Raw genomic sequence first — 23,802 nt, 5'->3', positions numbered from 1 at the left:
CACCTTTTCAAGGTCACCATGGGACCAATTCCTGAAGAATTTGAGGTACAGATATGTAAGGCATTGCTCAGCACCCTGGGGCTCAGATCTTGGTGGGGGCAAGAATATTAGCTGCACACCCGCAACCTGTGAGAGGCGCTTCACCAAATACTTACCGAGCCACTGCTGTGGGCCAGACGCTCACGCTCACGGTCCCGAAAGCACAGCTGTCAATTCTTGCCTTCACAAAGCACACCTTACGGTGGGTTTGGAAAGACAACTAAATTTGAATTCTCCAGACCTGAATGGGCCTATATGTCATCTGCCTAACTCCTCAATTTCCCAGTTCAGTTTCTTCTACACGTGCGACAAAAACGGTGTGGGAATAGAATGAGGCCAGACAGACACCGCGGGGCCTCGCCTGGGGCCAAGCCCCAGAGAGCTGGTATAGGGGAACCCTGGTTATTGGGCAAGCCCACTGTACCTGGCCTGGGGGGCGGCACATCGGACACACCACACACACCAAAATAGCCCGTAGGACTAGCCAGCCACCGCTTTCCTGGGTGGGAGCTGCCCCAGCTGGGGAGTGTGGCCTGCCGGGACCTGACGTCTCGCAGTGCATGCTCGGATGCCCAATGTATGAGGGCGCCTATTGGTCCACTCTGGGACGGACGACAGAAGCAGCCAATCAGGAAACAGCGTGAAGAGCGTGCGGAAACGGAAATGAGGTTTCCGTGGAGACAGCGAGCCTGCGGAAGACGGCAGCGGCTGTACCTTGGGTCCGACGCCGAGGCAGGGCATGGCTACGCCGATGGCCCTGTGAAAGCAAAGCGGCCGCGGGGTCCGCCATGCGTCGGCGGCCCTGACATGGGTGCCAGCGGCTCCAAAGCTCGGGGCCTGTGGCCCTTCTCCTCCGGGACGGGGGGCGGCGGCCCAGAGGCGGCAGCTGCTGAGCAAGCTTTGGTGCGTCCGCGAGGCCGAGTCGTGCCCCCCTTCGTATTCACGCGCCGCGGGTAAGGGCGCGATTCCGCCCCGGGGAGGACAGGAAGGCGGCAGGTGCCCGCGTCATGCGTAGCTCCCGCGGGCAGTATCTCCTGCATCCGAGCTAGGACGACTCCCATAGTTCAGGCCCCTTTGGAGCAAGGGATGCGAAAGCCGGCCAGTAGGTTCCAGAAGGCCTGGCTGCTCTTAAGGTCTCCCTAGAAGAAAATTGGGCCTGTAGGTTGCCCCTGGGCAGGCACCTTTATGCACGCTAGAGCTAAGATACGGCCTGTCTGAGACTTTAGGGCCGCTTCGCCTTATCCCTTCATGCCCAGCTTGCCAGTTGAAGGCTCGTATCCTCCCTCTCCCCCGATTCTTATGACGGGAGAATGACTCTTTGTTTTGGCTGTTAGTTACCGTTTCCCACAGTGGTGAGGTTGGATCTCTGAGGGTAGCGGTGGGGAAAGCAGGACAGGACCTTAATGTTGAGGGTGGGGCCTGGGGAAAAAGAACCTCACCCAGATACGGTCTTCCCGTCTGGAGCACTGACCTCCTCCCGCTCCCCAGAGATCCAGACAAGAGCATTAGACTGACCTGGCCCTGATGGTCCCCTGGGGGCTGGCACTCACTGATACTAGACATTTGGCTGTAGATACTTAGGGAGACCCAACCGTGGAGGTTTGGCCGCACCAACCACCTGGAGTGAGTGGGAAGTATGCAGCTTTTCTCCCTTTAGACTCCCTCCTAGCTCAGACATCTGCTGTCTCAAGCTTTGGACCTGGGCTAGTAGTGTCTTCTGGAGACTAACATACTAAGGCCACCATCCTGCCCACACTGGAAATCCTGGGTAAAAGCAAGGGACTGATGCTGGCGGGGCTATTCTTGCTGAACAAACCAGTGAGGAGAACGGCCCTGGCTGCCTGGACAACGTGCTGCCATACAGCCTCTCTTCTTGGGTCTGACAGTAGCACTGGCCATCACCCCACTTCTCACTTCCTTCTAGTAGACTGCAGACCCTAAGCAAGAGATTTTCCAGGCATCTATCTTCCTTTCCTCCCTCCTCTTGGGGATGGGCACGCTTCCTGGTGGTCTGTGGCATGTACCATGATGAGGTGTGAGGCTCCAGCCCAGCCTGTTCCCCCTCTCCTACACAGCTCCATGTTCTATGATGAGGACGGAGATCTGGCTCATGAATTCTATGAGGAGACAATCGTCACCAAGAATGGGCAGAAGCGGGCCAAGCTGAGGCGGGTGCATAAGAACCTGATTCCTCAGGTGAGAGGCTGGGCTGTGGTCATAAAGCCTATGTTGAGTGTGTTGAGGTAGACCCAGGTGGGGTCTGCTGTCATGGTGTGGGCTCTTGGGGGAGGGGCTGGGGAAAACAGGAAGGCTTCCTGGAGTAGGGGCACTGAGATGACCCTCACTGGCCTCTGTTTCCATGGCAGGGCATCGTGAAGCTGGATCCTCCCCGTATCCACGTGGATTTCCCTGTGATCCTCTATGAGGTCTGAGCCTGGGGGTTTGCAGGCCTAAGCGCCTCCTGCTTCAGCAAGAAACCCTCAGGCTCAGGGTGTGGCTTCCTTTGAGGCACCTAGGCTGAAGCCACAATCCTGAATAAACTCCATAGGCCTGGAGTCTTCAGCTGTGAGCAGGGCAGTTCTGCAGTGTTGGTTGGGTGCTGGTTTGTGGACAAGAGGGGGCTGGGGGCTGGTGGCTGGTGAGGGCTAATGACAGAGTTACCAGCCCACCTTCCCCAGCAGTCCCGAAGAGGCACATGGCAGGGCATACGCTGATCTGGAACGCCTGGCTCCTGTGCCCTTGCTGGGCCTGCTTTCTTCCAGGTTTGCCCAGGGCCCAACCCTATTAGGGGCTACAGCACTTTACAAGGTCTGCCTTCTTCCAGGCCCTGGGCTGTGGGAGCTGTACACAAGTGGGAACTTCCTTTCCCTCACTTCCTTTACCCCTTCGTTGGAGCTTTTCGGCCGTTTGCTACCTCGATTCCTCCTCTGTTGGACAGAGGCTGGGGGCAACGCAAGCCTGATTCTTCCTACCTACCTGCCCCTGTGTTCCCACCCCGAGATGGAAGGACGGACAGTTTGCTGGCTATTAATAGAAGAAGGGACTGGTATGGGAGGCTTCTCCCTCTACCCCTGACTGGGCTGATCCCACTACAACTAGTTGTTGTCCGTGATGTCATCCTTCCCTTGTGCTCCCAGTTGAGAGGGCATAGGGTGGGATCAGGAAGGGCCATGGATGCCTGTGCCTACCCAGCTGCTCCATCTAACCTCCCTTTTGCACCAGCCATCTCCTGCCCCCCCTCACACACACACAGATTGAGAGGATACCATCCGCCACCCTGTGGTGAGGGACAGCACCCTAGGGTGGGTACTGATCGCTCTGAGCCCATACCCCTTCCCCTATGGTGTGTCCATACCTTCAGGATCAGTCAGGAGAAAGTACTGGAGCCCCTGGGTAGGGACAAAGGAGAGAACCATAAAAGGAATACTTAAAATGTGAAAGTTTGTAAATAGTCTAGCCCGTGATGTTGTTGGGGCAGAGTCTGATTTCTACACAGAAATGACTTTTTTTTCGTTGTTTAATTCCTTACTGTGCAAGCTCTGTGCTTCAAGACTGGGAAATGGTGTGGGGAGGGTGGCCCCCAATCTAGGAAGGCTGTTATTTGTTCAGTTTCAATAAAATTATTTGTAGACCCTGCATATGAGAGTGGCATCCTCTTGGACTGTGACACCCAGCATCTAGACCACCCCCTGGGCTCAGTAGGTGGCCCCCCCAATTCTAGCAAGTCGGAGTCCAGTCTGCAGCCATCCCAGCTATGACCAGCAGGTGGAGGAGTATTTACACACCTCACCATAGGGCCCCTCGGGATGGAGAACCAATCTGTCTATATTGTTTTCAATAGGTGAGGACCCTGGAATTGAAAGGCCCTGGGATGCTTCATTAGGGATTGGCCTCATCAGCCTAGCTTGAAGTGAGAATGTGACCTCAGATGGGTCTGGAGCAGCTGTCCCAACTCAGCAGTGTCAGCTAACCCTACACGAGGCCACAGCCTGAACCCTATGGACCTCTGAGGCCCAACCTTAGGTGGCATCACACCCTTGGTCTACTGTCAGGCTCTGTGTCCCAAACCCACCTGCCTCCTCCCAGGGCTGCCTGTGAATACCGCCAGGGGAGGGGGCTTGGGGCCTCTGTTCCAGCAGACAAAGCCCAGCCACCCAGTACTTCCTGAGCTCCCTGCCCCCCCCCGTTGTCCCACCTGCAGCTGGCCCCCTGTGGACATGTAGCCTGCTGTAAGGCTGGTTCACTGTTAGGCCCAGCCCTTGGCCATTAGCCCAAGTCCCAGTTAGGGAAGGAGGGAGTTCAAGCACAGAGGCCTCTGGGCCTGGGGAGTTGGTCTGCTGGACTTTTGAAGAGTTAAACTGTCAAGTCGGGCAGCATCACACTGCGCAGCCTAGACTGACAGCACTTCGGGCACCTGCCCATTTTCCCAGCACGACGTCAGGCATAAGGCCCCGTCGTCCTCCCATCCTCCGCTGTCCCGCCTATGGCCTGCCCCAAGGACAGGCATCTGCCATGCCAGATAATCTATCTCCCATCACCAACCCTGTCCCAGGGTGGGAGAACTCCGTGTGCTGACCCCAAAGCTGGAAACAATGGAGGTCAGGTCATGCTTCCCCACTCCCTCCCACTGGGCTGTACTCACTTCCTTCCTGAGGGCTGCCAGAGGAAGTGTCCCTGCCCTGGGACAGTCTGGCCAGGCCTTTGTTTCCCCAGGGGCCTCCATCCTTGAAGCTTCCAAAGCCAGTGTCCCTTGTGGAGACAGCACAGTGGTACAGGGACAGCACCCTCCCGTGCCATGTCTTGGCCTCCTTGGCCCTCAGGGGCAGGCTCCAGGGTCTGTGCCTACCTCCCCCAGACACCAATTTTACTCAGCCTCTGTGAGGAAGGAGGCCCTGGGCATCAGAGAAGTGGGCCAGTAGGGGAAAGGTGGGGTGGGGGTAGGTTCACAGTGATTTGAGGGTGTGCAAGTTTATCTGCCCCTTGCTGGGACTCCACTGTAGCTTCCCTGAGGTCAGCGCATTATGGACCCCTCCTTCCCACGGGAATATACACACCCCTTTCCTCACAGATGTTGTGAGCAGCCCCCTACTCCACAGTCTCGGTGCAATCCACCCAGGAATGTCCCCCTGCAGAAACCTCCCGGCCTCTGCCCCACCCCACACCCCCCACGGTCACACACATCAACATTACCACTCCATCATCACACTTGGGACACTTCCTTCCCTTGGGATACTACCGCTCCCAGTGGGAAAGAATTGACTCAGCTCCTGGAATTTCTCCCAGCCCCTCCCCCAGATAACCCTCCTTCCCTTCTTTATCACCTGCCTGCGGGAAGTCAGCTGAGCATCCCCCAAGTAATCTGACCCCCCAAACCACCACCTCTGGGGCCCTTCCACTCACAGGCTACTGGATTTTAGGAGGGATCTCAACCCCAAGGGAAAGATGGCAAGAAGAGCGATCAGTATTAAGCTGCCGGCATGGGGGAGGCTGGCACCTGAGTGGGGTCCCACAGCCTTCCTGTCACCTGGCACAGTTCTCCCGAGTCAGGGCCTACTGGAGGAAGTGTGGAGAGGGCAGCCAGCAGGGCAAACCGCAGGGAAACAGGGTCAGAGCGGTTCCCTCCCCCGCGCCACTCCCGGCCCTCTCCCTCGGAGGGGCAGCAGGAAGTGAGGAGAAAGGGCTGGGGTAGGAGGCGGGAGCGGGTGGGAGGGGGATGGGGTTTATCAAGTCGCAGGCAGGCTGCCCAGTGGGCTGGAGAGGCTCATCCCGAGAACGAGGGCGGCCTCTCACCAACGGGCCGACAGACTCCCACGCAGGTGAGCCCAGCGCAGTCAACGAGTCTGCGCCCCCTGTATCCGCGCTCGCGGCAGCGCTCCCTGCCTCTCTCGCGCTGCTTGCGGGCCGGGGGAATGGCTGGCGGTGCAGATCCCGGACCTTTGCGGAGCTGAGCACCGCAAGGGGAGAGGATCTAGGAAAAGGCAAGGAAGTCTCGCCCCAACCCAGCTGCAAGCCCGCTCCTCAGTGGGAGGGACTCGCGGAGAGGGGAAAGAAGGCTCAGGATTCCGGGTTGAGGCCCGGAGTAGCCCCTGTGGCGGGGCCGGCATTCTCCCCGGTCCCACCAGGAACTTCTGCAAGGGTGGCAGCCTCCTCAGAGTTGAAAGGAAGCCTTGGGGATCCCATAGCCCCACCCCCAACCCACCCCGAGACTGGGCAATAGGGGACGGGAGCCCAGGGGTTGGCCTGTTCCTGGAGCGGGCAAGGGGGTGCCCTATCCTCAAGGCCGGCTGGCCTTACCGGCCCCCAACCGGCCGGCGGAGCTGCGACCGACAGCTCGTGTTGCCGAGGCAACCACTGCCTCGGCCCAGCCCAGAAAGGGCTAAGAGGCGGGCGCTGTGCCCTGTTCCCGGTCAAGCAGGGGGCGGGGCTCCCCTTCAGACCCTGGACGGAGGAGAGCCCCGACCTGTAGGGGTCTACTGTCGTGGGAGGCTGGAGCTCGGTACTGATCACCGTCCCGCTTTCCACACCGAGGGAGCCCCAGGACTGGGGGCTTCACTCAGAGGTGCAGAGCCAGATCCAACCAAGGCCTCCGGGACTCACAGCACCTCCTCGCGGCTGAGCGGAGGAATACCACCTACTCTATTCCCTCCCCGATTCCAGTTCTTTAGCTGTCCCTTTAAGGGGCTGGCCGCGCCGCGGAAGGAATGTACCACCGGCTGCAGGCTGCAGGGGGGTAGTTCTCGGTCTGACTAGCGCTCGCAGCTCAGACTCCAGAAGAAGTCCGCGATCGAAGGGGCGTCGCAGGCCCAGATGAGTGGCCACGTTCCTCGGCGGAGGATCTGGGGACTGTGAAGCCCGAAACACGGCATTGGCGGCGCGAAAATGGGGGCACACCTTCCCGCCACGGCCAAAAGTCCTGCTTCGGGCCCGCCTCCGCGCTGGATTCTTAAAGGGCCCTGGGGCCCGGGGGCGGAGCCAGCAGAGGCGCCGAGCCGGGGCCGTGCCTGGACGAGCGGCCGGAGTGGGCTGGGCTGGGCCGGGCCAGGGATGGCGATGGCTATGGTACGGGTCCCAGCGGTACCCAGCGCGAGGTGAGGGCGGGTGGTGCAAGTCTGGCGGCTCTCTCCTCACGGGCTGGGTTCCGAACCCCCAGGGGGGCGGCCCAGGGACCCCACCCCCATCGGGCCGGGCTCAGACCCCACGTGCGGGGCGGGGGCGGGGTCCCGCACAAAGGCCAGACGGAGGGAGCTCTACCCCGACCCCCTGGCGGCAGTCGCGCGCATTCCCGGTGGCTGTGGAAGAAAGGGCCGGTCTGCTGGCGCCGCCGTGGGAGGTCCACTGCCCCTTTGTCCTCGCGGGGCCTCCACCAGTCTTGGTAGAGTGTCTGCACTGGAGACTAAATCCTGACAGCCTTCCTCTTCCGGGCGGGTGATACACAGATACCAGCTCCGTGGCTGCCCCCCAGCTTGCTAGCCCCTGCGGGAGCTGTGCCCTGTCTTACACAAATGCTGTCGTTTCTCTGGACCAAGAGTTCTTCGCCGGGTACACAGTGGGCCTCGGGTTCTGGGCTCTCTGGAACGATGTGTTGGGTGGCATGCAGGCAGGTGTGTGTCTCTAGACAGCGAGCCACTCGAGGCTCAATTCGTCCAAATCTCGGAGGGGTCACAGACCTAACAGAGGTCCTCTTGTAGCTATAGGCCACCTGCTCCAGGAAAGAGACCTATGCTCCAGCATTGAGTTTCCAGGGCGTCTTGCCTGCTCCTTGGTGGCCTGTGGTCTCTCAGACCTGTAAGAGCCATGTACCAGGGTCTGAAGAGCCCTGGGCACAGTGCCCCATCAGCATGGGCTTTGGGAGTGTGGATGGGTTTGGGATTGGCACCTTCAGGATTCTCTGGACTGACTTGCTCTCTTCACCCTTCTCTCAGTTCCTGAGCTGGTGCCAGGCAGGTGACACCGTCTTCCTGTAGCCCCCAGCATGTGGGCAGACCTGAGCCCCGCCGGCACACTGGCCCTGGTGTTGACGGTGGGATGGGCCACGGAGCTCAAGCCCACAGCGTCACCCATCTTCACGGGCCGGCCCTTTGTGGTAGCGTGGGATGTGCCCACACAAGACTGCGGTCCACGCCTCAAGGTGCCACTGGATCGAGAGGAGAAGGCCTTCGATGTGAAGGCCTCACCTAATGAGGGTTTCGTGAACCAGAACATCACCATCTTCTACCGGGACCGGCTGGGCCTGTATCCCCACTTCGATTCCGCGGGGAAACCTGTGCATGGTGGTGTGCCACAGAATGTCAGCTTATGTGCCCACCGGAAGATGATGCAGGACCACGTCAAGCACTACATTCGTAGACAGGAGCCTGCAGGGCTGGCGGTCATCGACTGGGAGGACTGGCGGCCTGTGTGGGTGCGCAACTGGCAGGACAAGGACGTGTACCGCCAGTCATCACGCCAGATGGTGGCCAGCCGCCACCCCGACTGGCCACCAGACCACATCATCAAGCAGGCGCAGTATGAGTTTGAGTTCGCTGCGCGGAAGTTCATGCTGGACACGCTGCACCTTGTCAAGGCAGTTCGGCCTCAGCACCTCTGGGGCTTCTACCTCTTCCCCGACTGTTACAACCACGACTACGTGCAGAACCGGGAGACCTACACAGGCCGCTGCCCGGATGTGGAGGTCTCCCGAAACGACCAGCTGGCCTGGCTGTGGGCCGAGAGCACGGCCCTCTTCCCCTCAGTGTACTTGGATGAGATACTCGCTTCCACTGCCCATGGCCGCAACTTTGTCAGCTTCCGTGTTCAGGAGGCCCTTCGTGTGGCTCGCACCCACCACACCAGCCATGCCCTCCCAGTCTATGTCTTCACGAGGCCCACCTACAGCCGCACGCTCACAGGCCTGAGCGAGGTATGTGCCTCCCAGGGTCCTGCCTTCTCCCTCGAGAACCGCTGTGGCTTTAGTTACTGGAGGGCTCCTGCCCCATACTGCACTTGCTGCTCTATATCTCCTCCCCTTTGTCTCTCCTTGTAACAGGGTGGCATTATTATCTCCGCTTTGCAGATAAAAAAAATAAGGCTCAGAAATGCTGAGAAATTTCCCCAAAGCTTGCCAGCAAATCTAGGACAGAGCCAGGATGTGGGCCTAGGCATTCTGACTTCAGAGTCAATCCGGTAGATACATCCTAGGCTCCAGTGGGCCTGTGGCTTGAGAAACAGAGGCGCATAGAGGGGGTGGAAGTGGCTTAAACACTTAAAACAAAATGAAATGGAGCCTCTTCCTGGGATTGAGAAAGAGGACTGGACCAGGGAGTGATCACCAAGTCAGAACAGGCTGGGTCCTGCCCTCCCTGTCTGTCCTCTTTCCCTGTGGTCTCACTCCCCCTGGTGACCGGCCCCTTCCCACACAGATGGATCTCATCTCCACCATTGGCGAGAGTGCCGCCCTGGGCGCAGCTGGCGTCATCCTCTGGGGCGACGCAGGGTTCACCACCAGCACGGTAAGTAAAACCCACCAGCCTACTGGGTCTGCAGAAAGAGGGTGAGTGTTGGGGCTTTTGGCTGCCAACCTCAAGGTGAGCAGACCTAGTCTGCCCCTTATCTGTCTCCCACCCAAGACATCCCTGGTCCCAACAGAGAAGACAAGGTCCCCTCCCTGGCCTGCCCTGCTGGGCTCCAGCCTCTATCCCCTCCCCCATCACTGTAGGAACGGGGGCAGTGAGGGCTCAGACACACGTGTGCATTGTACACGTGTGCATCAGTTGAGGAAAGTGCAGTCACTGCATTGTGGACTTAAGAGTTTCCACCTGGGTTGGGCTGAGGCAGCTGTCCCTGATTCCTGGCCTCTGCCCCCAGGAGACCTGCAAGTACCTCAAGGATTACCTGACGCGGCTGCTGATCCCCTATGTCGTCAACGTGTCCTGGGCTGCCCAGTATTGCAGCTGGGCCCAGTGCCACGGCCACGGGCGCTGCGTGCGCCGAGACCCCAGCTCCAGTACCTTTCTGCACCTCAGTGCCAGCAGCTTCCGCCTAGTGCCTAGCCACGCACCTGGTGAGCCCCCGCTGCGACCGGAGGGGGAGCTCAGCTGGGCCGACCGAGACCACCTGCAGAAGCACTTTCAGTGCCAGTGCTACTTGGGCTGGGGCGGCAAGCAGTGCCAGTGGGACCACAGGCAGGCAGCCGGAGGTGCCGGGGGAGCCTGGCCTGGGTCCCACCTCGCTGGCTTGCTGCCTCTGGCTGCCATAGCCCTCACCTGGACTTTGTAGGGATCTCTCACCTGACTTCCAGGCAAGCTGGCCTCTGCCACAAGCGCTCTGCTGGGCATATAGGAGCCTGCAAGGGGTGGGCGAATGAGTCCAGAGGGGGCAGAGCCCCTGGGATGCCCAGTAGGGCGTCTATACCAGCTCTCACCCCCCTGTTCTAAGGGGGAGAGGCAGTCCCCTGAGAAGCCCCTCCTCTCCGTGCCAGAGAGGAAGAGGGGCATGGCCGGGGAGGACCTGACCCTACTCCCCTGCCCCAGAATAGTTTATTATTATTATTATTATTATTATTTTGGGGTCTCTTTTGTAAATTAAATATAAAACAACTACGTCTGTACTTGGACTGTCTGCACTTGGGCCAGGGCGTGTGAGAGTGATTCCAGAGTCTTCCCTGAAGTTCGAGCCCAGCTCTGTCCCTATGAAACCCTCTGCTAGAGACTTCTTATCTGTAACTGTGTCCGCTGGGACCCAGGGGCCTGGAGCTGCCTGCTCTGCAGCTGGCCCGCTGGAGCAGCAGCCACTGGGAGTGCAGGGACACACACTACCCCAATGCCAAGGACCTCGCGTTCTCCATATGGATTGGAATGCAGTTGAGCCTCACCTTCTGTGAGGGACGGGACTCACTGTGCCGCTCGCTCCTCCTGGCCCTTGTATCCCCAGCTGGGCCGGTGCCAACTGCCTCGCCTTGCTCTGCCCACCCAGGGAGAAAGGGGAAAGTGGATGTTTGATCTTCCCTGGCCAGGCAAGCAGCCAGACCACCTCTCCCTGCTGTCCCTGCAGGCCAGGGCGTCTCCTCCACTCCCAGCTCCCAAGGACAGTGGACACACACCAGCCACACACACCTCTCCCCTTCTGGGTCACAGTCCTCCATGGGATATGGTCGGAGGAGGCCAGCAGGGGTTGGGGTCCGAATGCTGAGGTTCCGTCCCTGTCCTATCGTAGACACGTGATGTCCCAAGAGGGAGGCACCCTCCACAGTTGGTCCTGTCCTGCCCACAGGACAAATGGCTGGTCCCCAGCTGTCCCAGAGGAAGGAAGAAACAGACCAGCCCTGCCCCGCTTCACTCCCCTGCTCCAGATGGGGTTACCCTGGGTGGGGGGGCTCTGCCCCACCCTCCCGCCGTCCCACCAGCACCTGGGCACCTCTGTCCTAGTCAGAGGTGGCTCAGCCCCACCCTCAAGACACACTAGCTTTGGGGAGACAGGTTCAAGAAGCAGCCCGCTGGTGAGGAGGGCAGACCAGCCACAAGGACTCAGGAGGTTTCCTGGAGGAATGCCCTGGCGTTTGGAGAGCTGAGGGGGAGGCTTGGTGCGAGGGACAAAGCGGGGCAAAGGCCAAAGGGAGCTGAACTCGCTGGGACAGCAGCATGAGGCTGGGGAGTGGCCTGGCATCTGCAGCAGGAAGGTGAGGCAGGAGGGGCAGTCTGCAGCAGGGTCTACCGACTGCCCCTCGGGTGGCGACTGCTCTGTTCAGTAAAGTGCATACACCTGCCAGTGCTGGGCCAGCTGCTGGGGACGCATCCGTGAGCCACACCGACAGTGGCCCCCGTCCCTGTCTGTGGGGATGGCAGTGTAGAGGGAAATGCAAAGTGGGCGTGAGGACTGGGGCGGGTGGGGGCAGGTCTGGGGAGGCGAAGCAAGGCTGCTGATGGCAGAGAACGAACAGAAGGGGCTGTGGCAGCACTGTCAGATCAGCAGGTGGAGAAGGGTGCCGGGGTGGGAAGGGTTCCCCAGTGCTCGTGGCTGTGGTGGGGAGATGCCTGCTGGAGAGAAGATGGCGGGTGTCAGTCAGGAGGCCAGGAGATGTGGGAACCATGGGAGGGACAACTGTGAGCTGTCCCACTCTGACATCTGTGACCTCCCTACACATAGGCGATCAAGGCACACCTGTGACCTCACCACACAGCTGGGACCTGTCCCACCTAGCTGGGACCTCTGCATACACGTAACCCCTGTGTGCGAGCGAAGCTGTGATCCCCCACATGTGTGACCTCCTTTACACAGCTGTGACATCTCCAACACAAACCTGTAACCATCTCCCATCACTTCCCCAGGGGGACCTGGAAGACAGCCTTAGAGAAAGTGCAACTCGAGACAGAGCTGTCCTGTGGGTGGCTGTGGGGCAGGGGCGGGCGGGGGATGGGGAGTGAGGTGACTCAGCGGCCTCAGAGAGAACAGGAAGGGCTGGACCATGAAGCTGGACTGACCTGTCAACAGCTGAGAAAGTACATTCCTGAGAAGAATCAGTTCTGTATTCTTAGCCTCTGCCTTGGCCTGAGATGGGTAGTCAAAGGTGTGGCCTGGACAGTGGACACCAAGGGGCCAGGTCACCTCTGGTGTTCTGGATACATGAGTCGCTTGGGGGTGGTCAGAGGATTGTCTGGGGGTCTGAGGCATGTCCAGCAGTTGAAGCAGGACTGGAAAGCTCAAGAGCTTAAGTTGCCAGGCCAGTTAGAACAGATCTCATGCCTCAACCTGCTTGATTTTAGTCATTTAACAGCTTGACTACAGTGACTCCATTTTATTTCTTCACTGTTCCTCAGGCCCAGACACACACTACTTGGACCCATCGGACCAGACCAGCCCTGCAGAAGCTGGCCTATGGGTGGGGCCCTGGGGTGGGGGAGGGCTTCAGGCACCCTGGCTGCTTCCTGCTGATTGGCCATTAGAGCGTCTCCCTTGGTCTGAGGCCAGCTCGAGGATGCCAGCCTGCTGTTTGGCTGGATTGTGCCGGTTTCAGCAGTAGGTCTCCAGGGGTGGGGGGTGAGTACCAGGAGGTAGCAAGGAGCCTCAGGGAGAGGGACCCAGGGCTGCCTTGAGCCCAGAAAGCACTCTGGGACCCTGCTTTCTGAAGAGGCTCAGTGGCCACCACCTCTGTAGCCAGATCCTGTGCTCAGCTTGTAGCTGATGCACCCATAGCACCCAGCACCCTGGACCCTTCTCTCCTTCAGCCCTGCCAGCTTCTCCGTCACAGCCATGCTGGACAGAGGACCAAGCCTATATGGCAGCCAGCCATGCCACTGCCCAGTGACCACCGTTCTGGAGGGTCACTGGCTCCAGCTCAGACTGGGCTGGAGAGCTGGCCAGGCAGCAGTTTAACCTGCGCCAGGGATCCCTTGGCTCCCAGCCCGCCCTGGCGGGCAGGCCTGGGCCGGGGCACCTGGCAGATCTCAACCACCAGGTTCTGAATCAGCAGACAAGTGCAATCAGGAAGGAGTGAATAAGCATGTGGTCACTGATACTCTGCACTCAGCCCTGCGGTCACACTGACACAGTCTCACAGTCACAAGACCCCCAGGGCCTCACACCCAGGCCCAGGCAGGCCCTGGGTCCCTCCGGCACGCGCACAGACACACTCCAGGGAGTTTGTGTGGAGGCCCGGGGGGTCTCTACCGGGGCTTCGCAGACAGTCACTGACCCAGCAAGGGGACCGAGGTGACAGCACAGCCCTGACTTGCTGTGAGGACACAGAGCCCCCCACACACAGGGCCCTGAAGCAGGACAACACGCGCTAGCAGAGGGCGCAGGGCCACAGGACTTTCGGGGCCCACAACGGTTCTCATTTGAATTTCTTAATAGAATAAAAACATATAAATAATGAATATGTAATGGGTTCAGCCTCTATGTTGTTTTTATGCCAACATAAAAAAAAAGTTGTACACTATATTTTAAAATATTTTTGATTCAATCCCCAGTCAGGGCACATACAAGAATCAATCAATGAATGTGTAAATAAGTGGAACAACAAATCAATGTTTCTCTTTCTCTCTCCTTTCCTCTCTCTCTAAAATCAATAAGTAAAAATTAAATAAAAATATTTTTTTGAGAAAGAAAACATTTTGCCACAAAGGCAAAAATGCCCAGGGCCCCCAAAAGTCAGTGCAGCCAAGTGGGGCAGGTGCACTCCCTGGGTATCAGTCCCAAGACACCCAGATTTCAGTACCACAAATAGGCCTGCCCAACAGGGCCACCACCCAGACAGCCCCCACCCCGCCCCCAAATAAAGCCACAAAGCCCTGCCTCAGTGCTCACAGGGTGGGAGGGGTCACTTCCGGCCCAGGCCCCACCCCCTACCAAGCACCCTTTTCTAGGGGTGGCGAGGTGGCTCTGATGCTTGGCCCAGCCCTCCAGCCCAGGGCCCAACCCTCCAGCCCAGGTCCCAACCCTCAGCCCGCCCCCAGACTGGGTGGGGTGACCCCCTACAAAAAAAGCTCTGAGTTACCGGCAGCAGCTTCTTCCTCCAAGAAACTGGTGCAGCTGGGGCCCGAGTTGAGGAACAAAGAATCTTGCTGAGCCCTGCCCAGGCCCTCACCCTGGGGTCAGGGAGTGTGGAGGGTAAGCTCTGCAGCCCTGAGGTCAGCAGGGACAAGTGGGCAGACACGGGCGCACAGGAGGGCTGGGCTGACCTGTCCTTGTTCACTGAGCATCCCCTCCTCCAATGGCTGGTCAGGATTCCTGACAGGAAAGTCCCCCTATCAGTCAGGTCAGTAGGGGGCCAGGGCCTACCTCTCTGCCACTTCCTCTCAAAACAGACATCTCCACGGCTTCTGTGGCCCTTGGGAAAGTGGGTGGGTGAGCCCAGCAGGGCAAGGCCGGTGGGAGCCAGGGCAAAAGCCTGGCCCAAGGGGCACCCTGGATGTGCCCTCTAGGGACAGTGCTCCCTTCCATGCCTCTCCTTTGCCCCTGACCTCCCTGAGCTCTGCCAGGCAATGTTTACCTGAAGCCAGAACAGGGGTGGATTAACAAGAGGAGGATGGGACTGGCCTCCCTGCCCCCAGCAGGGGTCAGAGAGTTCAAGGCCCGTGCTCAGCCCTGCCTCCTCCGTCCAGGTTTCCCTAGACCTGCCCTGTGCCATGGCAGCCCACCTTCTCCCCACCTGCGCCCTCTTCCTGACCTTGCTCCGCGAGGTCCAAGGCACCCGTGGCCCCGTGGTACCCAACCAGCCCTTTACTACCGTCTGGAACGCAAACACCCAGTGGTGCCTGGAGACACACGGCGTGGACGTGGACGTCAGCGTCTTTGATGTGGTGGCCAACCCAGGGCAGACCTTCCTCGGCCCGGATGTGACCATTTTCTACAGCTCCCAGCTGGGCACCTACCCCTACTACACGTCTGCTGGGGAGCCAGTGTTTGGCGGCCTACCCCAGAACGCCAGCCTGGATGCTCACCTGGCCCGCACGTACCAGGACATCCTGGCTGCCATGCCTGCGTCGGACTTCTCAGGGCTAGCCGTCATTGACTGGGAGGCCTGGCGCCCACGATGGGCCTTCAACTGGGACACCAAGGACATTTACCGGCAGCGCTCACGGGAACTGGTACAGGGGCAGCACCCTGACTGGCCGGCTCCTTGGGTGGAGGCAGCAGCCCAGGACGAGTTCCAGCAGGCTGCGCAGGCCTGGATGGTGGGCACCCTCAGAATGGGGCAGGTACTGCGACCTCGTGGCCTCTGGGGCTTCTATGGCTTCCCTGACTGCTATAACTATGACTTTCTAAGCCCCAACTACACAGGCGAGTGCCCACCGGGTGTCCGTGCCCAGAACGACCAGCTGGGGTGGCTGTGGGGCCAGAGCCGTGCCCTCTACCCCAGCGTCTACATTCCTGCGGCGCTGCAGGGCACAGGAAAGGCGCAGATGTACGTGCGACACCGAGTGGGTGAGGCATTCCGTGTGGCTGTGGGTGCTGGGGACCCCAGTCTGCCGGTGCTGCCCTATGTCCAGATCTTCTATGACATGACAAACCGCTTTCTGCCGCTGGTGAGTCTCCTTCTGCGACCCTGCCCACCTTGTAGCCTACCTTGTTAGGCATTAGCTCCAGCAGCTGATGCCACAGACCCTCCTGGCACTTTCACCCACCCGTTCTGTGAACACCTATTGTGTGCCAAGGTCTGTGCAAGGTCAGCATCCGTCAGAAGGTTGCAGTGCCCACCTGCATGGTACACACAGGCTGGAGTGGGGATAGGCTGGCCACTGGCCACCAAGGCCAGAGCTGCCCCCGGCGGGAATTATGAGTTATAGGTCTCATCCAATGGTGTTACAGCAATCAGCTGTGCAGAGGGAGGGAGAGCCCACAGAACTCTGCTGTCCCTTTCCCCAGGACGAGCTGGAGCACAGCCTGGGGGAGAGCGCAGCCCAGGGAGCAGCGGGAGTGGTGCTCTGGGTGAGCTGGGAGAACACAAAAACCAAGGTGAGCTCAGGCCCAGGGAGGGGAGAGGGGCAGAGGTCGGCTGGGGAGACCCTGGTCCATCCTTTCCGCCCCTACAGTCCTGGCTGGCCAGCGGGTGAGGGCCTCAATGCCCTAGGTGGGCCCATGGATGGCCATGGTGTTCCTGACACTCCCCCTCCTACCCAGGAATCATGCCAGGCCATCAAGGAGTACGTGGACACCACACTGGGGCCCTTCATCCTGAACGTGACCAGTGGGGCGCGTCTGTGCAGTCAAGCTCTGTGCTCAGGCCATGGCCGCTGTGCCCGGCGCTCCAGCCATCCTGAGGCCCTCCTCATCCTCAACCCCACCAGTTTCTCCATTGAACTCACACCTGGGGGCGGGCCCCTGACCCTACGAGGTGCCCTGTCACTTGAGGATAGGGAACAGATGGCAGTGGAGTTCCAATGTCACTGCTACCCTGGCTGGAGGGGAGCAAGGTGTGCGCAGCAGGACACATGGTGACTGACTGGCCACACACCAGGACGCACACACTGAGCACCAACCAATGCACTCTGTGCCTGGCCTAGGCTTTCTCAAGTATTGGCACAGCTGCACGAGTCACGGTCACCGACCCGAGTACACTCAGCTGCCATCAGGAGCGTGTGCCTGCATATGCACGCGTGGGTACAGATAGGGATAGTAGCATAAGGAGTTCTAGTCTCTGTCACCCCCCCAGCCGGGTCAGAAGCATCACCTCCAGTGACACTGACTGAGCCAGTCTTTAAACTGCAGCACTCACAAGAACTGACATTCCCTGAGCGCCCACTTTCACCAAGTCCGGCGCTAAGCATTTTAAGTAGGCTAACCCATTCGGTCCCAACGCGACGCTGTGAGGACACTGAGCAACACACAGGGAGGGAAAGCCCTTTGCCAATAGTTGCACAGACAGACAATGGAGGACCGAGATTCGAACCCAGGCTGTGTGGCTGTAGAGGTAGAGCCCTTTGCCTCCTGCTGTGTTGATGGTAACCAGCCCTGCACGCAACCTGAATCCGCTCAGAGGTACCAGCCCTGTAAATAAAGCAGACATGATTCTTACTTCGAAGAGCTGTTTATTGAGCGCCTAAAAGGTGCAGGCTCCGGGATCCAGAGGGCGCAGGAAAAGCTACTCTCTCTCAAATCTGACGTCTGTCCGAGAGCGGCGGCTTCCCAGGCTGGGGCCCAAAGCTCAGGAGGAAGCTCCACCTGGCCTTTTCCATGCTTGGCGGAGGCAGGAGGCCAGCGGGAGCTGAGACAAAGCGGCGCGGGGGCGAGCTCAGTCCGAGCCCTGGGCGAGGCGGAAACCGAGCCAGCTGGAGGAAGGGCCTGCCCCTGGCCCAGGCACTGCCACGCTGCGCGCGGGTAAGGGCTCGGTGAGCCTCATTGAGGCGGGACCTAAGCGGTGACGCTGGGAACCGGGGTTCTGAGCCTGTATGGGAAGGGGTGGAGCCAACGGGAGACTTGGCTGACCTAGAGTCCGAGCTGTGACGCACGAGGAACAGGGCCGGGCTCAGCACCCGCGGGCGGGGCAGAGGTGGGGCCTTGGCGGAGGCGGAGCCTGCGTCCCGTCCGTGTTGAGTCGCAGGAGCCGGGGGGCGGGGCCTGGCAGCCCAGGGAGACTGACCCAGTGGTGCGTCGAGAGCCGCGGCGGCTTCAGTGCGTCCGCCGTACCGCTGGGGGGCAGCGCAGACTGACGGAAGACTCCGAGCCAGAGACAGAGCAAGACCCGGATCTGTGCGGAACCTGGACGCCGAGCATCCTGGAGCCCGGCTTCAACATGTTAGTACAGCCCCCTCCCCAAGCGCGCAGTGTCAGTCCTCCTTGTCCCCTGTGCTCTCTCCGCCCCACATGCTGTCCCTCTGTCTGTGGTTCCCTCCCAGAGCATGCCGAGACACACCCACCCAGAGTCAAGTTCCCGAAGCCCCTTGCCGCCAAAAGTCCACGGTTTATGGCCCACTAGGAGGGAGGGGGAAACCGAGGCACAGGAGGAACAGTGCAGCCTGTCTATGGCAACCCAGGAACCCCGCCCACAGTGGGTTGCGTCGGTACTGAAGGGGTTAAACTCGCGGGGAAGCCTGGGGTTCCTGACCTAGAGGCAGAACCTGGGGCTTCCTCCCTCTTGGGTAAGGGGTACGGCCGCTGCAGAGGTGGCAGATGGCAGGTAAGGGACTTACAGCCTTCTAAGTGGAATGTGGCATGAGGTGAGTGGGCTGCCTGTTACCAGCATGAAATTGGCCTCAAGCTCTGGAGTCCTTCCTGGGGTGGTGGGGAAGGGGAGCCAGAAGGCTCCCTCTGGTGAGAAGGTGAGTAGAGTGGTAGGGCCCAGCGCCTCCTCCACCCCCCACCGCCAGAAATTCCCCCAGCACAGACCCGCCTGCTAGTAGGGCTTGGGGCAGCATGGGCAGACAATGGGGTTTGGGTGCAGGAGGTCTGGGCCCCCAGCCTGGTGGCCGTTGGATCCCCTGTGGATGCAGGAAGGAAGCTGTGGTCCTTATCTCTGGTGGCTACAAAGCTCAGGCCAGTGGGGAACCAGGCTTGCAGGAGCCACACTGCTGTGGGACTGTGAGCCAGGCCCCTTGTTAGTGCTGCTGGGGCTCCGTCGGAAGGGACAGTTGGGTCCATGGCCGATCAGCCAAATGTCCTGAGAGAGATGGAGGTGTGATGATGGAAGCAGAGGTTGGAGTGTTGCCATTGCTGGCTTTGAAGAGGGAAAGGGGCCCACGAGCCAAAGAAAACAAGTGGCCTCTAGAAGCTGGAGAAAAGGCAAGGAAATGGATTTTTACCTAGAGCCCCCTGAAGGATCAGCCCCGCAAAACTTGATTTTAGCCCAGTGAGCCTCATTTCAGATTACTGTCCTCCCAAACTATTAAGATAATAAAATTGTGTTATTGTAAGCACTAAGAAAAAAAAAAAAGTGCCGTGGCGAGGGGGCCGTGGGCTGTGTCCCAGGCAGGGAAGACCGTCCAGGGAGGGAAAACAGCCCGTTGAGTGGGTGAGTGGAGCCCCAGGATCAGTTAACTGGTGGGCATGCCCCACGTGGTTAAAAGGGTGACCTGGAATTTAGGAAAGGGAGGGACAGAGGAGCTCCTGGGGACAGCTGTGTCGCCTCCAAACGAAGCGGAGCCTTGGGTGGGTTTAAGCAGGGGTCATTGTGTCTGGTTTGCATGTTCTGTGATGGCCAGCCAGCTGCGATGGTATAGGGCTGGGTCACCCGTCCTGGGGAGGACATATCTGTGGCCAGAGCAGGCTGGGGCCAGGGCTTTGGGGTTCTGCCCCAGCTTTTAGCCCTCAACCTCTATCCAGTGTGGGGGAGGACACCCTGAACCCACTGGGTGGAGCTGATCCTGAGTACCAGCCCAGCTGCGCTCACTCTGGATCCTGCCTGCCAGCTAGAGTTGACCCTGAGCTCCAACCTGGCCAAGCTGACCCAGGATCCTGCACACCAGCCAGAGCTGACCCTGAGCCCCAGCCTAGCTGAGCTGCCCCCGGGTCCTGCATGCCATCCAAAGATGACCCTCAGTCGTGGCTCGACTGAGCTGACCTTGGATCCCGCACTCCAGCCAGAGGAGACCCCAGCCCCCAGCCTGGCTGAGCTGACCCTGGAGCCCGTACACCGTCGACCGGAGCTCCTGGATGCCTGTGCTGACCTCATCAATGAGCAGTGGCCCCGCAGCCACGCCTCCCGCCTGCACTCCTTGGGCCAGTCCTCAGACAACTTCCCCCTCTGCCTGATGTTGCTGAGTCCCCACACCGTGCCAGGGAAAGCTCCCATTGTGGTGGGGCATGCCCGCCTGTCACGGGTGCTAGACCGGCCCCAGAGCCTCCTAGTGGAGACTGTGGTGGTGGCCCGGGCCCTGAGGGGCCGTGGCTTTGGCCGCTGCCTCATGGAGGGTCTCGAGGTCTTTGCTCAGGCCCGGGGCTTCCGCCGGCTACACCTCACCACCCATGACCAGCTGCGCTTCTATGCCCACCTCGGCTACCAGCTGGGTGAGCCTGTCCAGGGCCTGGTCTTCACCAGCCAATGGCTGCCCACCACTCTGCTCAGTGCCTTCCCCAGGGCCCCTTCCCCGTGGCCACCATCCAAGACCCCTAGCCTGACTGCCCAAGCTGCCCCAAAAGCCCCCAAAGGGCCATCATTGCCACCACCCCCTCCACTGCCTAAGCCCTTGACCACCTCACCCCCACCTCCACAAAGCCTCCTGGAGACACAATACCATGATCTGAGAGGACGCCCCATATTTTGGATGGAGAAGGACATCTGAGGGCCACCTAGGGCAAGGCACTGTCTTTCTGGCTCAGTGACTCCCCAAGACAATCCCAGCCTCAGCCCACTGTACCTCAGCCCCTGGCTGCAGAGGCAGCTCTAGCTCAGCCAGGCCTCCTGAGCGCCAGTGGGCTCCCTCCCTGGTTGTGGCTCCAAGTTGTCCGTGTGGCTGAATAAAGGCTTCTGTTGGGTGTGGCTATGACAGTTTATTTGCTGACTCCCACCCTCGCCTCCCAGCCTCATCTGAGGTCCCCTATCCCTGCAGGAGCCCCCCGATCCACCTTGGCTCTGGGGCCAAGGATGGCAGGACGCCTGCCCTTTGCCCCTGTCACTCTGCCAGGCCCAGGAGTAAGGGTGTTTGTTCTCTTCCACATTCACTCACTACTCACACTCACCTACTGGGTGTCAGGCCCTGGACTAGGCACAAGCAATGGGGAACGAGACAGACAGGTAGGACCCTGACCCAGGGGGACGGGTAGAGAGGTAGATGGACAGGAATGCCACGTCAGGGTCCGAGCTGGGAGCTTCAGTGCCCTCCCTTTGGAGATCCAGGAGGCCTCACAGGGGAGGGGATGTCACAGCGGAGACCTGAGTGCTGAGGAGGCAGGGTGGGGTCTGAGTATTTTGGGGGTAGGAGAGATGGGCAGAGGAAAGAAGGGGACTTGCGAGAGCTGTGGGTGTGGGAGGTGTCAGAGATGAAAAATAAGGGAGGGGAGAGGCCCAAGCCAGCTTGGGGTGTGGCTGCTCTGAGAGGACTATGGGACCCCTGGGGGACCATGCTTTCCCCACCCCCTTGTGGGCAGAAGCCAGGGAAGTTTTCCCAGCTTTCCCTGCTATGCAGAAGTTATGGCCCTGGACTCTTAAGCTCACACCCTCTCTCCTACAGGTTACCATTCCTGGGGCGTGACCATGCAGCTAGGCGCAGTCTTGGTGCTAGGGGTGGCCCTGTGCCTGGGGTATGGCCACCCCCTACTGCGGGCGCCTGAACGCCCCTTCTCTGTGCTGTGGAACGTACCCTCAGCACACTGTAGAGCCCGCTTCGGTGTGCGCCTGCCACTGGAAGCCCTGGGCATCACAGCCAACCGTGCCCAGCGTTTCCATGGCCAGAACATCACCATCTTCTACAAAAACCAGCTGGGCCTCTATCCCTACTTTGGGCCCAGGGGCACCGCTCACAATGGAGGCATCCCTCAGGCAGTGCTCCTTGACCACCACCTAGCACGGGCTGCTTACCAGATCCACCGCAGCCTGGGACCTGGCTTCGCTGGCCTGGCAGTGCTGGACTGGGAAGAATGGTGCCCACTCTGGGCTGGGAACTGGGGCCACCACCGAGCTTATCAGGACGCCTCATTGGCTTGGGCACAGTGGGCATTCCCCCACCTGGACCCCCAGGAGCAGCTCCTCAAGGCTCAAACTGGCTTTGAACATGCAGCCCGTGCCCTGATGGAGGGCACGCTGCGGCTGGGCCAGGCACTGCACCCCCGTGGGCTCTGGGGCTTCTATCGCTTCCCAGCCTGTGGCAATGGCTGGCATGGTGTGGGTTCTAATTACACGGGCCAGTGCCATGCAGCTGCCCGTGCCCGCAATACCCAGCTGCACTGGCTCTGGGCCGCCTCCAGCGCCCTCTTCCCCAGCATCTACCTCCCACCCAGGCTGCCGCCTGCTCACCGACAGGCATTTGTCCGACACCGCCTGGAGGAGGCCTTCCGAGTGGCCCGCGCTGGGCACCTACACCCCCTGCCTGTCCTGGCCTACACCCGCCTCACGTACCAGAGCTCTGGCAGGTTCCTGTCCCAGGTGAGGGAAAGCTGGTGTCCAGTGGGGAGGTATGGCTCTGGCCTAGGAAGGTCTGAGGGGACAACCTTGCCCACGGGAACCTGACGGGGAGGCCCTTGTCTATTTCTGAGGGGATGGTCCTATCCTGGAGCATCTGACACGGTGTGGCTCTGCCCTGGAAGATCTTGGGGAAGGCGAGGCTTGGCCTTTGGCACCCCGATCTCAGGAGAGATATTCTCTGAGTAGAGGGCCTGAGAAGCCAGTCAGGGACTCAGTGCCACGGGGCCTTCCAATAGGGGAATCAGGTTGTGGCAAGGAGCCAGGGAAGTTTCTGGCAGGTGGAGATAGGCCCAGATGGATCCGGGCAGCTCGGCCCTGGCTTAGCAGCTCTCTGCCTCCAGGACGACCTTGTGCAGACCATCGGTGTGAGCGCAGCACTGGGGGCCGCCGGCGTGGTGCTCTGGGGAGACCTGAGCATCTCCAGCTCTGAGGTGACCATGGCGCCCTCCGGACTGCCAGGCAGCCCATGTTGGGGGGCCCAGGGTAAGGGAGTGACCACGTCAGGGCCATGGGGCAGGCACACTGATACATCCCTCCCTTTTCCTCAGGAGAAGTGCTGGCATCTTCGTGACTACCTGGTGGGCACCCTGGGCCCCTATGTGATTAATGTGACCAGGGCGGCCATAGCCTGCAGTCACCAGTGGTGCCATGGCCATGGGCGCTGTGTCCGGCGAGATCCAGGACAGCTGGAAGCCTTTCTGCATCTGCAGCCAGATGGCAGCCCTGGAGCTTGGGAGTCCTTCCGCTGCCGCTGTTACTGGGGCTGGGCAGGCCCCACCTGTCAGGAGCCCAGGCCTCAGCCCGGGCCTGAAGAAACAGCATGACGCCAGGACACCTGCTGCGACCCTCTGGTCCCTGCTGCCTTTCCCAGTCCTTGAGGGTTCTGTCCCACTTTGTTTTCTTCAGCCTAGCCAGTCCTCCCATCCACACACCCTGCTTCCCATGGGTACCTGGGGAGTGGAAGGGGTCAGAAGGAAACATTTACACGTTTAAAACCAGAGGCTCTCTGAAATCACCTGATCCCTCCTAAAAAGGAAGCAGTCCCAGGGAGAGAGAGACAAGGTTCCAGATGGTTAGGGTTGCCTACACAGGACTCCATTCCTAAACGTCGCTGGGTCCATGGAGAGGCAGGAGACCTGTTCAAGGGCAGGTGGGCCTCAGGATCTCGGCTAAGGTCTGTACGCGCTTAAACGTCCGTACTTTGCTTTCATCATAAAGTCACTTTTTCTTTT

At 60.0% G+C, this 23,802-nt stretch overlaps 5 protein-coding genes across 10 annotated transcripts; all 5 read left to right on the top strand.

The window, feature by feature from the left end:
• Positions 1-715: 715 nt before the first annotated feature.
• On the top strand, positions 716-3,677 carry TUSC2 (tumor suppressor 2, mitochondrial calcium regulator). Its single transcript, XM_024566189.2, has 3 exons — positions 716-992; positions 2,115-2,235; positions 2,406-3,677. Exons 1-3 carry the CDS (start codon positions 847-849, stop codon positions 2,469-2,471), a joined length of 333 nt encoding a protein of 110 aa, XP_024421957.1. The 5' UTR covers positions 716-846; the 3' UTR covers positions 2,472-3,677.
• A 2,078-nt stretch (positions 3,678-5,755) lies between these two features.
• On the top strand, positions 5,756-10,624 carry HYAL2 (hyaluronidase 2). Of its 3 annotated transcripts, none has more exons than XM_045200172.2 (4): positions 5,756-5,855; positions 7,962-8,938; positions 9,438-9,527; positions 9,883-10,624. In XM_045200172.2, the coding sequence occupies exons 2-4, from the start codon at positions 8,012-8,014 to the stop codon at positions 10,291-10,293; spliced, it is 1,428 nt and encodes a 475-aa protein (XP_045056107.2). In that variant the 5' UTR covers positions 5,756-5,855; positions 7,962-8,011; the 3' UTR covers positions 10,294-10,624. The 3 variants fall into 3 exon arrangements, with proteins under 3 accessions (XP_045056107.2, XP_045056108.2, XP_024421804.2); XM_045200173.2 differs by lacking the exon at positions 5,756-5,855 and adding an exon at positions 7,004-7,098; XM_024566036.4 differs by lacking the exon at positions 5,756-5,855 and adding an exon at positions 7,020-7,127.
• Positions 10,625-14,469: 3,845 nt separating this feature from the next.
• Positions 14,470-17,529, top strand: HYAL1 (hyaluronidase 1). Its single transcript, XM_045200013.2, has 4 exons — positions 14,470-14,622; positions 15,117-16,040; positions 16,381-16,470; positions 16,636-17,529. The coding sequence occupies exons 2-4, from the start codon at positions 15,141-15,143 to the stop codon at positions 16,951-16,953; spliced, it is 1,308 nt and encodes a 435-aa protein (XP_045055948.2). The 5' UTR covers positions 14,470-14,622; positions 15,117-15,140; the 3' UTR covers positions 16,954-17,529.
• A 583-nt stretch (positions 17,530-18,112) lies between these two features.
• NAA80 (N-alpha-acetyltransferase 80, NatH catalytic subunit) lies at positions 18,113-20,940 on the top strand. 2 transcript variants are annotated; one of them, XM_024566231.3, is made up of 2 exons: positions 18,113-18,249; positions 19,864-20,940. In XM_024566231.3, exon 2 carries the CDS (start codon positions 19,980-19,982, stop codon positions 20,730-20,732), a length of 753 nt encoding a protein of 250 aa, XP_024421999.1. In that variant the 5' UTR covers positions 18,113-18,249; positions 19,864-19,979; the 3' UTR covers positions 20,733-20,940. The 2 variants fall into 2 exon arrangements, with proteins under 2 accessions (XP_024421999.1, XP_045055951.1); XM_045200016.3 differs by having other exon boundaries at positions 18,130-18,249; positions 19,860-20,940.
• HYAL3 (hyaluronidase 3) lies at positions 18,122-23,516 on the top strand. Of its 3 annotated transcripts, none has more exons than XM_024566230.3 (4): positions 18,122-18,249; positions 21,621-22,531; positions 22,912-23,001; positions 23,119-23,516. In XM_024566230.3, exons 2-4 carry the CDS (start codon positions 21,644-21,646, stop codon positions 23,392-23,394), a joined length of 1,254 nt encoding a protein of 417 aa, XP_024421998.1. In that variant the 5' UTR covers positions 18,122-18,249; positions 21,621-21,643; the 3' UTR covers positions 23,395-23,516. The 3 variants fall into 3 exon arrangements, with proteins under 3 accessions (XP_024421998.1, XP_045055949.1, XP_045055950.1); XM_045200014.2 differs by lacking the exon at positions 18,122-18,249 and adding an exon at positions 18,272-18,631; XM_045200015.2 differs by lacking the exon at positions 18,122-18,249 and adding an exon at positions 21,074-21,184.
• The last annotated feature ends 286 nt before the right edge of the window (positions 23,517-23,802 follow it).

The sequence above is a fragment of the Desmodus rotundus genome, chromosome 8 (assembly GCF_022682495.2).
Source record: "Desmodus rotundus isolate HL8 chromosome 8, HLdesRot8A.1, whole genome shotgun sequence".
Taxonomy (NCBI): Eukaryota; Metazoa; Chordata; class Mammalia; order Chiroptera; family Phyllostomidae; genus Desmodus; species Desmodus rotundus.
Note: the sequence above shows the minus strand (reverse complement) of the source record. Positions and strands in the feature narration are given on the sequence as shown.

Coding starts and splice junctions, on each gene's coding strand:
- HYAL3 (XM_045200014.2), top strand. Junction 22,532..22,911: donor CTGGCAGGTTCCTGTCCCAG/GTGAGGGAAAGC, acceptor CTCTGCCTCCAG/GACGACCTTGTGCAGACCAT. Junction 23,002..23,118: donor TGAGCATCTCCAGCTCTGAG/GTGACCATGGCG, acceptor CCTTTTCCTCAG/GAGAAGTGCTGGCATCTTCG.
- TUSC2 (XM_024566189.2), top strand. CDS start 847: ATGGGTGCCAGCGGCTCCAAAGCTCGGGGCCTGTGGCCCTTCTCCTCC. Junction 993..2,114: donor TTCGTATTCACGCGCCGCGG/GTAAGGGCGCGA, acceptor TCTCCTACACAG/CTCCATGTTCTATGATGAGG. Junction 2,236..2,405: donor ATAAGAACCTGATTCCTCAG/GTGAGAGGCTGG, acceptor TTTCCATGGCAG/GGCATCGTGAAGCTGGATCC.
- HYAL2 (XM_045200172.2), top strand. CDS start 8,012: ATGTGGGCAGACCTGAGCCCCGCCGGCACACTGGCCCTGGTGTTGACG. Junction 8,939..9,437: donor CGCTCACAGGCCTGAGCGAG/GTATGTGCCTCC, acceptor CTTCCCACACAG/ATGGATCTCATCTCCACCAT. Junction 9,528..9,882: donor CAGGGTTCACCACCAGCACG/GTAAGTAAAACC, acceptor CTCTGCCCCCAG/GAGACCTGCAAGTACCTCAA.
- NAA80 (XM_024566231.3), top strand. CDS start 19,980: ATGACCCTCAGTCGTGGCTCGACTGAGCTGACCTTGGATCCCGCACTC.
- HYAL1 (XM_045200013.2), top strand. CDS start 15,141: ATGGCAGCCCACCTTCTCCCCACCTGCGCCCTCTTCCTGACCTTGCTC. Junction 16,041..16,380: donor CAAACCGCTTTCTGCCGCTG/GTGAGTCTCCTT, acceptor CCCTTTCCCCAG/GACGAGCTGGAGCACAGCCT. Junction 16,471..16,635: donor GGGAGAACACAAAAACCAAG/GTGAGCTCAGGC, acceptor CCTCCTACCCAG/GAATCATGCCAGGCCATCAA.